We start from the raw sequence: 10,413 nt of genomic DNA on the forward strand, positions 1-10,413 counted from the left end.
TCCATTTTCTGCAATAAATTTTATGTGTAAATTCATGGACTTTTATTGAATTCTTTTTGTTCCCTTGGGTAGAATCATCCTGTCTCATTTTGAAGACAGACAACTCCGAAAGGTTTCCTCTGGCATCATGGGCACAGAAGAATGCTGTGATAATTGCAGGTCCAGGTAAGCTTTCTTCCCTGAAGGCTGATCCTACAGGTTATGTTCTCTCAGACTGACTTACAAGGCAAATTATCTGAAAGAATTGACTTTCACGCATCTGATCTTGCAGCTGTTCAGCCTGAGGTTTATTTTTGAACATGCCTCTAACCTTTCTCTAGTGAGTCAAGCAAACCCTGATAAGCTCCAAGTCAGGCTGTGGGAAAGCCTGGAAACAGAGCAGGATCACGGTTCCTAACAGGAGTTTAGAGCAACACTCAGTGAAAATCACCTCTGTTCATCAGTTTTAAGCCCTGTTAGGTAATTAATCCCAAAAGACAGCACTTGCAAATGGTGTGTGGTACCAGGTGTCTAAGGCTAAATTGCCCTAGTGTCCAGGGAGCTGTTCTCCTGTGCTGACACGTGTTCTTTTAGCCTTGCTAATAATCTCATGGATGTGCTGAGGGGGACTCAGGAGGCTGATAGTCACAGAGGCATGAGCAGAAACACCTTTGTCACTTCCTTCTGTGGTTACAATAAAGCTTTCCCTGAAGTTATAGTAAAGCGTTCCTTGCTCTTGCTGGTAGCCTGATGCTTTCTGATCCCAGGCAAGATGTTAGGCTGTGTTGCTTTCTGGAGAAGTGTTACCAGTTTAGCTACTGAATTTCTGTATGTCAGGGATTAGGACAGCTTTGTCTGGCCTCTACTACAAATAAGTATAAAAAAAATTCACGAGATCATAATTTCTCTCTTTGCGGTCACCTTGCTGTGCTAATAAAGAGCCAGGTAGTGAATTTGTATTGCAGAATTGAAATGACTCAAAATAGATAATTTTCATTTTTCTCCTTAGGAGTGGTTTCTGCCAGTAATTTTTCAGTGGATTCTTTCAGTCAGTAAGAAATACTTTAACAAACCTTACATAGCCTTTAATGGGGTTGCTGTTTACTCCTGGTTTGTTTTTCCTTTATGTTCTTAAAGAAACAGAAAAAAGCCTTTAAGTGCAGTTAAAGAAATGTTGTGTATGCCCAAACCAATGCAAACATTTAAATACTGAATTCAAAAGATTGCTGAGACAATGTTCTTAACAGCAGGTGTCATGGAAAACTTAAATGTTGGGTTGGGTAGTTGTCCAAGAAATATAGAAATATAAATGTGTCCTGAAGTTCCATTGGTTTAAATAATTAAATGTGTTTAAATGTATAGAATTAGGAGTGACTTAGAGACTAAGTACAGGTCAATCACTTGTGGTTATTTCATTATTTCAGTAATCACTGGGTTGACGCCATCTGGAGCAAGGGAGAGGGGCTGGATTTGTTTGTGTTAAGCTTTGCTTCCTTGGTGCCTTTCAGTGGCTCCAGCCTCACAGCCCCCAGTGACTTTGATGGTGGATTGCAGGACTTTGGGAAGCAGGCACACCAGCTGCTGTCTGCAGTCACTGCCCTGGATGAGAAGTTTGGGACCAGAATGCCCGTTCTGCTTCTCCGAGGGTCTGTAAGTGATGGTGCAGCTCCTTGTGCATGTTCTGAGGGGAGGGGCTGTGGCAGTGTCCCTCTTAATTCATCTATCACTCAGTACATGGATGTGCATCATGTCAATGTGTGTATCCCATTTTTCTTGGGGAGATGGATGTTTGTGTAGAGAGGTAGTCTTGACTTTGGGAAGCTGCTCAGCTCCATTCCCCATGCAACAGGCAACATGATTGTCCTCTAATTTTTTATGAAAATGCATCATTTTGATTATCTTGAAAGGAAAAAGGATAAACATCTTGGCTCCATGAGCTGGCTTATGTTTGAATAAAGCAAAGGATGGCTTCCACTGTAGCTTTGTGTTGCTGTCTGACTTGGAGTACTGAAGTAGGGTACCAGAATGAATATATATTAATTTCTGTGCACCTTTAATTTTAATTGTTTTGAAATAATAAGCAAGAAACTCACTGGAAATAAATTAGAATAAGAACAAAATACTTTTTATGTTTACAAACTGAGAGGAAAAGGATTGACATGTAGTACTTAATAAAGCTGGGTGAATTATGTTCCTTGTTTAACCTTCTAATGAAGTTAAGCTGCTGATTGTCACACAAGTGTATGTAGGGAAAAATGAACTTACTGTGGCCTTGGCAGAAAGTAGATGAGGAGTGGAATAGGTTAGAGTGGGCTCCTTACTGGGCTTTTGGTGTCCTGAATTGTCAAGGAATTGAAGCTTCCCTGTGCAAGGAGTGACCAAATGTGACAGATTGTTTCCAAACTTCCAGTGCTCCCAACGCTTGCCAGACCGGTACCGGAGGCACCCTCTCTTTGGCTGTGGAAAAGAGTGGCCAGAGAACTGGTGGAAACTGCTCTGCCAGCAGCTGATACTGGAAGGGTTCCTCAAAGAAGTCACAGGCCATAACAAGTTTGCCACCATCTGTGTGCTCACCCAGAAGGTACTTCTGGTAGTGGAGTGACCCGCTGAGAGCTCCTCCTGAGCAATGCACAGCTGAACCGTGTGGTTTATTTCTGACAGGGGAGAAACTGGCTGTCAAAAGCTGGATCTGCCTCAAATCCAAGTCTTCTGTTGCAGTCCAGTGAAGACCTTAATCTGCAGAGACCTTCTACCAGGTAACTAGCACATGTGTTCTCTTGAAGGCTTCTTTGCTAACATCAGACCTGTCTCTGAAACCTGCTTTTCGGGAAGGAGGGGGCTTTGAGATCCTCAGTGTTCTTTTTTTTTTTTTTTTTCTATGAAGAATGACAATTCTAATAATTAATCAATACCTTGATTTGCCAAGTGCATCCCTGTACCAACTTGAAATCAGTTTTTTTAGCAAAATGTTACTTTTTGAAGGGCAGTGTCACTATACAATGGAATTAAGATATAATTAATTGCATTACAGCAGCAAGCGTTCGCCTGTGCCCTCCAGGCAGTGGTCCCCAGGCACAAAAGGAAAAACACAGTCACCAGGCAAGCAGGTCTGTACCAGTACAGCCCTCCTGCAGTGTGATCCATCCTTGCTCATGTTAAAAAAAATAAACCCAACTTGTAAACATACCACAAATTAATATTTTATCAACAGGAAACTCAGTGAAGAGATTGTAAATCAGCATTTGTCTTGCTCTTCTGTTTTTTTATAGATATCTCTATATGAGATGTTCTCCTATAATAGGAAAGGTCAAACTCCTCCAAGAAGCACTAACATTCTTAACAGGTATAGTATTTGAAATTAAAACAGATTTACCTAATTTTGACTGTGTTAATGGGGATAATGCTTGTTGGGTGATTGTTAAAATGAGCATTTTCCTGTGAAATGGGTGTGAAATGCTTAATGCATTAACAAAAGACAAGTGCCTAAAACTTGCTGTACACTCCATTATATTTCAAAATATATTGTATGTATAAGATTTCACAGTTAATATCAGGGAGCATGGAGTGCTCTGCCTTTCCACAAAAGTCTGGAGAAGACTGGGACCAACTCGAGGCTCCCTCAGGTCAAAAGAAATCAAATAACCTCTTGCAAAAGCAGACCAAATAATTTGCTTTCCTGCTCATGTTCTGCTTCAGATTAAATGCACCTTGTATTTCTGAGTGAATTCCTCTTTCAGGCCACCATTCTGGTGCTGGCAGATGACAGGAAGGGAGGCTGTATCACTTAGGTGAATAGTTGCCACTGCAGCCATGTGAAGACAGATTATTTTAGGGACAGTTAAAATCCAAATAAAATTATTTTGCACTGTGCTTAACAAGGGATGCTCTTAGTCCAACTTGGGTGCTAACAGATATTGCAGTGTAATCATGGCAGTCTATCAAGGGTAAATGTCCCTGAGCCTGTGAGCTCATGGACTGGGAGCTGTGCTAACTCCATTAACAGCACAGCAGCTGGGTCCCTGTCACCAGTGGTTTTAAGGTGATCAGTGCTGTTTGCCAGGATTAATGTTCTCAGCCATGAGCAAAAATCAAAGGTGGGATGTCACAGGGGACAGGTAACTGTTAGGGCTTGGTTTTGTTCAAGATAAAGGAATCCAGCATTGAGAGATCTTGTTGAGTTGGGTTGTTTTTTTCCCCCCAGACTCTCACAGATATTATTTCATCTGCTTGAGCTTGTTACAATAACAGACTGTTTTCAGGTTACAGCACCAGGTCAGAGAAACAGTGACATGAAGGATGCTGCTGGTTGTACCCCAACCAGCTCCAGTCCTGCCTGGGGGCAGAGCTGGCTTGAGGTGCTGTTGGAGCTGGCAAAATAAGTCAGGCTGCTGCTCTCCCACAGCCTTGAACCAAGTCCTGAATAAACTGATCTAAAGCAAGGCTTGCTTCACACTTGATTTTTTTGTTAGTGTTGCAGGGCACTCACCAGTGAAATCTCCTTTGAAGCCCCAAGAACCAGATATTTCATCCCGAGAAAAAGAACTACAGGTAAGTTTTTCTGGGCTAGGGAGGAAATCTCTGAATTGCAGTCAGCCTGCAAACCACAGCTGTCCTGTGCTTGGGCAGCTGGCTTGGACAGCTCTTAAAATTACCAAGTTGTTGTGAACAGAAGTACCAGATTTGGACTGAAATACACGAGGAGGAATTAATGGATTACAGGGTTTTTGTGTGTTATTGGAAAGATCAGGGAGGTGATAATTGCTACAAAAGCAAAAGTTATACCTATGAGTGCTGTAGAGCTGCTCACTGTGAATTTGGCTCCTTCTTTCCCAGACTGCTCTGTATGGCAAGCTGCTGACTGCTAGACAGAAGGTAGCTAATGAGAAGGAAATTCCTCCAGCTGTCTTGGCAACCAATAAGATCCTGGTGGAGATGGCCCAGATAAGGTAAAGCCAGCATGCAGACATGTTGTACAAATTAGGGAGCTTGCAAGCCAAGTCACAAATCCCTTTCCTGCTTCTGTTGGGAGGGTGGAGGCATCTGAAGTGCCTTCCCCGGTACTAAAAGGCATTAGGCAGCAATATTTTGGGAATGTCTTATGTTGTTGCATTCTTCATCCTAAACCAGGCCTACAAGCATTGAGAACCTGAAGAAAATTGATGGTGTGTCTGAAGCCAAGTCCACCATGTTGATGCCTCTCCTGGCTGAAATTAAGGACTTCTGCCAAGTAAATGGTTTGCAGGTATGAGGAACTCAAGTGTCTTCTCCTTGGCAGGAACCTTAAGGATGGGATTTTTTCTGCAGTTGCTGAACTCTGTGGAGTTCTGTTTCTGTTTTAGAAAAAAAAATACTTTGATCTAGCAATGGGAACCAAAAGCATACCTAGTTTTTTAGTTGTTCCAGGGAGTCTCTGTAGAGAAAGTTTAGCTCAAATTGAGAAGTTTCCCATGTAGGCTGAATGCCACAGTTTGTTCTGATGGAATAGTTCCACATGGAATGAGGAATACCTGAGATGATATGTTGGCTTGGGCTCTTTGTTCTGGCTGGTTCCTTGGACAATGCCATTCTGGTTGTAGTAAGATGGGAACATGTGGGTGTACATCTGGATTCCCTCCTTGCTTTAATTTTCCCTCCCTTTACATTTTTTGTTAAGAACATGGAGTTGTGGTCAAAACCAACCTCCAGAGAGCTGAATGATTCTGTTGGTGTTAGTTTGTCTAACTTCAGATAATGGGAGGGTGATCCACTGGTTGTCACTGAGATACAATTAATTTAATTCTGCTTTATCTCACTTAGACCGACACATTCCCCACATGTGAATCAAAGGTTCAGAAAGAAGCATCTCCCTGGAAGCGTGCTAGAGCCCTTTCTCCCTCAGAAGAGGTCACATATATCCTGTTCCAAGAGAAAAATTACTCTCTGGTAAGCTTTAACTGTGGAGGCTTTTGCTTTGCTGAAAACTGACAGCAGGGATGCTTTGTCTGGGGGAGGGGGATGCACAAGTTCTCTTAAATCCTCTGCACAGTGCTGGATATGTTGCTTTAAAACTATCTTTACTGAAAAATGGCAGGTCCTCTTACTTCTGAAGTGGTAGGATGGAAAACTGAGGTGGGATACAGTGACTTTTTAATTCCACAGTAAGAAACTCAAGTTGCTTTGTGTTTTGCTTTGCCCCTCCCAAGAGTATGGGTCAGGTGATCCCCAAGTTAAAAGTGTACCTGAGGGTGAACTAACAGGAAATAGTTGTACAATTATTAATGGGCAATTTGATTGTCTGTATCCACTAATCCTGATGCTATGCACAGTGTGTGTATTGCTTGTGGAGAAACGAGTAGGAACTTGAAAGGTGCTTTTTTGAGGAGTATGTGACTCCAGATGGAAATGTGTCCTTGAGAAAAACAAGTTTGGGTCAAACAAGTTTGAGATGCTCTTCTTCAAGGCAAACGTTTTAAGAGGAAAATGTGAACATGTGAAAATGAGGGGGAGCTTGTTTTGGTGATGTTATCCATGTTCTGCATGGATATTCTGTATTATAGGAGTATAATGCACCTGAGAGGTCAGGTGCACCATAGCTCCTTCATCTCAACCAAGCTCAAGGTGAGGTGCTGCACTCAAGCTGTGGAGTTTTGAGAGAGAAGCACATTTGACAAGCTGGAAAAGCAGTGAGAGAGCCATCAGGAATAATGCAGAGTTCTGGGGAGCTTTGTTGTGCTGCCCTGTGCCGGTGTCTCTGGGTTGTTTTTTGGGAATGGCGCTTCCACCTGTGAATCCCTTGTGCCTGTGTTTCCCCAGGGGGCCATAAGTGAGTGCAGATCTCTGCCCCTTGCTGTGGTTGGCACTCACCTGTCCCAGGCCCTGAGAGCTGGCTATGCTGTGAGCCTGGAGCGAGCAGGTTTGACTCCTGCAGTGCAGAGGATCCTTAGGGATGTTATCCACAGTCCTCCCATTAACTCGGGTAAGCATCACCAACCTGACCTGAAGCTTCTCATGCCATCAGTCCTGCAAGGCTGAGGCACTGCCAGGGTCACTGCTTTCCTTCAAGGTTCAGCTGTAAAACAGCTCTTATCATGATCCATAACAATGGGGAACACCTTTATAAAGCCTTTGACTCCATTGTATGCAATGATTGAGACATCCCTCTTAAATCTGTATTTACTTAATGTTTTTGGAAAAAAACATCAGCCTGACAAAATATTTCTGTGAGTACTGGCATCCTCAAAAAACACACTGGGCATTTATCACATGATCTCACGAGTCAAATCCATCTGTTTTTAACTTCTTACCTTTTTTCTATGCCTTACTCCATCCTGTGAGATGCAACGAATGTATTTTGTAATATAAGAAAACTGAATCAGGGGCAAAAAGCTTAAATAATTAATACTGTATTTATTGTTTTTCCAAGACACTGCCAAAATTCAAGAAATTAGAAAACTCACTCCTGCAAATATTGAGCTGTATCTGATCAAGATGATGATTGCACTGTTGGAGAAAGAGGATAGAAATAAATCTCAGGATGTCTTGGGTATCAAAAGAAGGTTGGTGTGGCCTGAAGGGCAGCAGGGAAACACAGGAGCAGATCAAGCAAGCAGGCAAGGTGCCTTGTGGAATAAAACACAGGTTAGTAAAAGAAGGTTATAAAACTGTTCTTCTGTAAAATCACATTTTCTTTGTAGGAAAAGACTAACAGAACATAGTTGGTGTTTCCAGCAGTGCTCAGTGTCTCATCTTCCCAATCCACCTCTCCCTCAGTTTTGAGTAGAGCTGCCTCCTCCTCAGAGGAATGCTCAGAGCAGAAACTGAGGATTCTTTTGGGATGAGTATTGATCTAGCAAGAGGTCAGACCTGTGCAGCTTAGCTGTGATTTGTTACACACATTACAAGTTCTTCCCAGCATGGAAACTTCACAGCAACCAAATCCAGGTTGTGCCCTTGCTTTGTTTCTGTGCATTGGTACCTAATAACCAACCTGATGTGGGAAAAGATTCTCCTACTATGCAGGAGGGTGAAGAGGGTGAAAAAGCCAGAGGCAATTCCAGCCAGCAATGTCTCAGCCTTTGGTTTCCTGTATTGCTTGAAACTGTGGGGCACAGCCTGGTAAAAAGTGTCTGCTGGAGGACAAATCTTGGTAAATAAGGAGCTCTTTGTTGCTGTTTGAGAAAATCCAGGATAGTCTGAGCCCTCTGCTGGCCTCTGTGGCCCCAAGTCCCAGTTCAGCACCTTGTACACAGGACACCCTGCACTGAGTGGCACCTGGTGGGAATGGTAAAGAGAAATACCATGCTCCAAATCCTGCTGCCTGTGCTGGGATTTCATGTCTGTTCCCTACAGGGCTTTGGGCTGATTTCTTAAACACTGGCTGAAACAATCTTTCAAGCATTGCCATTTTGCCAAATTGATTTTTGTGCTTCCCTGAGTACTGTTTTGTTTCTACAAATATCTCTGTCAAAGCCTTCTTTTTTTCTGCAGTTGACCTCCTGACAGTCCAATTGCCTGAGCTCTGATCACACTTTTCCCTGCTACTGTTAGCTCTTGGAGCTAACAGTGGGAATGACATGCTATTAGTAATCAAATTAACATAATCCAAAGGAACAGACTGCAAATCCAACAGCTAATCCAAGCAGTCTTTATTTACTTCTCCTTTAGAAGATATCCTGGTTCTAATAATTCTTTGTAGCGAGCAATTTTAAATCTCTTAATGGATTTTCTTGGATTTGAATGGCCTGACATTGCTGCTGCTTTTACAGGGTAATGGGATCAATCCAGCATCCAAGGAAGGAGCAGAGAAAACGCATCTGCATGTGGTACCTTTGGCTTTGGTAAACACATGTTCTTACTCTAATAAAGCATGTGGTAAAGTTGCCATTAGTGAGGGTTTTGGTAACACAGGGATGTGTATCTGATGCAAAAATGTCAGCATGACTGCTGCAGCCTCTGACCAGCAGCATGATACAAAAAACATGAGTTAATATCTCTGTGCCCACTGTGCTGTTCTTAACTGGCACTTTAGCTGTAAGGACACATTTGAAGATATAACACCTATGAGTAAGAATTAAATATTTCAAGTTTTCAGAGCCATAGGGATGGAGGAAGTGCTGTTCTCCACTTTAAAAAAAAAAAAAAGGCCCAAGTACAATTTAGAGTTGTGTGTTTGAAATACACGAACTTCGCTTGCTCAAATTTTATTGTGGTGAAATGAATAAGAAATAGGCAGTGCCCTCATGAAGCAGAGGTGTTGGATCTTTGATGAGGGACTGTGTCCCAAGTAAGGTTGTGTTTCCTTTCTGTCCCAGGGGAAGGCTGCAGGGAGCAGGGGGTCAGCAGCTCCCTCAGAGCCCATCACTCCAGCCTATCCCAACCAGCCTGCCCTGGATCCCGAGGAGGAGGAGCTCTTTGGGGACTCTGAGCCAAAGGTGAGACTGCAGCAGCACAGCCCAGCCCTGCTCACTGGGGTGGGGAGCTTCAGCAACCAAATTCTCACTTCTGTCTGGGCTCCAGACTGTGTCTAAAACCTGGGCCTGGCGACATTCCTGAGTGATGCCAGTTGCTTTTATTGTCCTTGCTGTGTCCAAATATCACACTTGGATAGCAATAGGCTGCCACAGGAAACTTTTCCCCAGTACATTTTGTCAGATATCTCGTGGCAGATGCTTCCATCGTTCCTGTTTTTCTCCTTTTAAGGACAGGGTTCTGTGAGGTTGTGCTGAGCACATTAAGGATTCTTGCACTGGTGTCTGTAGGAACACAAGCTGTATGAGCAGACATGAAGAGTTTTTATTTAAAAGGGAGCTCATGTCTCTGGCCAGCATCACTTGGTGAACCCCTTTGCTTCAGTTTGAAGCTGCATATTGCTGTGAGTGCGAATCTTTCTCAGCCTTGATTCTCAGAGTTTAATTCTTAATCCTTTAGGTACTTGAACAAGGTGTTGGATTTAAGTGAGGCATAAGCCTTCCTTGAACAATTTGGACAGTTCATGGCTCCAGCTGAGCATGAGTGTGAGAAGTAGAGCTGTGTGAGTGAGCCAGGCTGTCGATGTGAATTTGCTTCCACGTTTGTGCGTTTGTTTCCTTCCAGAACTCGCATCCCCCTGCTAAGAGGAGGGTGCCAGAATGGTTTGGAACATCAGCAGCAACAGCTGGACCTGTGGCTCAGGCCAAGAAGTGCAAAACAGAAACCAGAAAAGGGATTTTCAGTTGAATGTGGAAAAATCACGACGCTTTGTTTTTATCTTGTTTCCTACCATGAGCATTATCTGCACAGACTCTTGCCTCACAGGGGCTTTCATTTCCCCTGTACTACTCTGCATTATTGCTGCTGCTGCCTCTTCTCTTCCCCAAGCAGCACTTTTAGGACTTTTTCACTGTGTGAAATGGGACGTTAATAAAACGATGGAAATAAATGACCACTTTCCAAGTGTGTGTGCCTGTGTGTGCGTGC

At 43.1% G+C, this 10,413-nt stretch overlaps 1 protein-coding gene across 5 annotated transcripts in view; it reads left to right on the forward strand.

The window, feature by feature from the left end:
- WRN (WRN RecQ like helicase) overlaps window positions 1-10,378 on the forward strand; it is a 28,326-nt gene extending 17,948 nt beyond the window's left edge. For all 5 annotated transcript variants that reach the window (XM_056489880.1, XM_056489879.1, XM_056489881.1 and 2 more), the window contains 15 exons: window positions 73-165; window positions 1,488-1,629; window positions 2,390-2,560; window positions 2,641-2,735; window positions 3,011-3,086; window positions 3,249-3,322; window positions 4,449-4,527; window positions 4,813-4,925; window positions 5,107-5,221; window positions 5,776-5,901; window positions 6,772-6,934; window positions 7,382-7,596; window positions 8,724-8,795; window positions 9,270-9,389; window positions 10,051-10,378. In XM_056489880.1, coding sequence (XP_056345855.1) covers window positions 73-165; window positions 1,488-1,629; window positions 2,390-2,560; window positions 2,641-2,735; window positions 3,011-3,086; window positions 3,249-3,322; window positions 4,449-4,527; window positions 4,813-4,925; window positions 5,107-5,221; window positions 5,776-5,901; window positions 6,772-6,934; window positions 7,382-7,596; window positions 8,724-8,795; window positions 9,270-9,389; window positions 10,051-10,173 — 1,777 coding nt within the window. In that variant the 3' untranslated portion in view covers window positions 10,174-10,378. The remainder of the gene's footprint in view (window positions 1-72; window positions 166-1,487; window positions 1,630-2,389; window positions 2,561-2,640; window positions 2,736-3,010; window positions 3,087-3,248; window positions 3,323-4,448; window positions 4,528-4,812; window positions 4,926-5,106; window positions 5,222-5,775; window positions 5,902-6,771; window positions 6,935-7,381; window positions 7,597-8,723; window positions 8,796-9,269; window positions 9,390-10,050) is intronic.
- The last annotated feature ends 35 nt before the right edge of the window (window positions 10,379-10,413 follow it).

Source organism: Oenanthe melanoleuca, chromosome 4 (assembly GCF_029582105.1).
Source record: "Oenanthe melanoleuca isolate GR-GAL-2019-014 chromosome 4, OMel1.0, whole genome shotgun sequence".
NCBI classification, from domain to species: Eukaryota; Metazoa; Chordata; class Aves; order Passeriformes; family Muscicapidae; genus Oenanthe; species Oenanthe melanoleuca.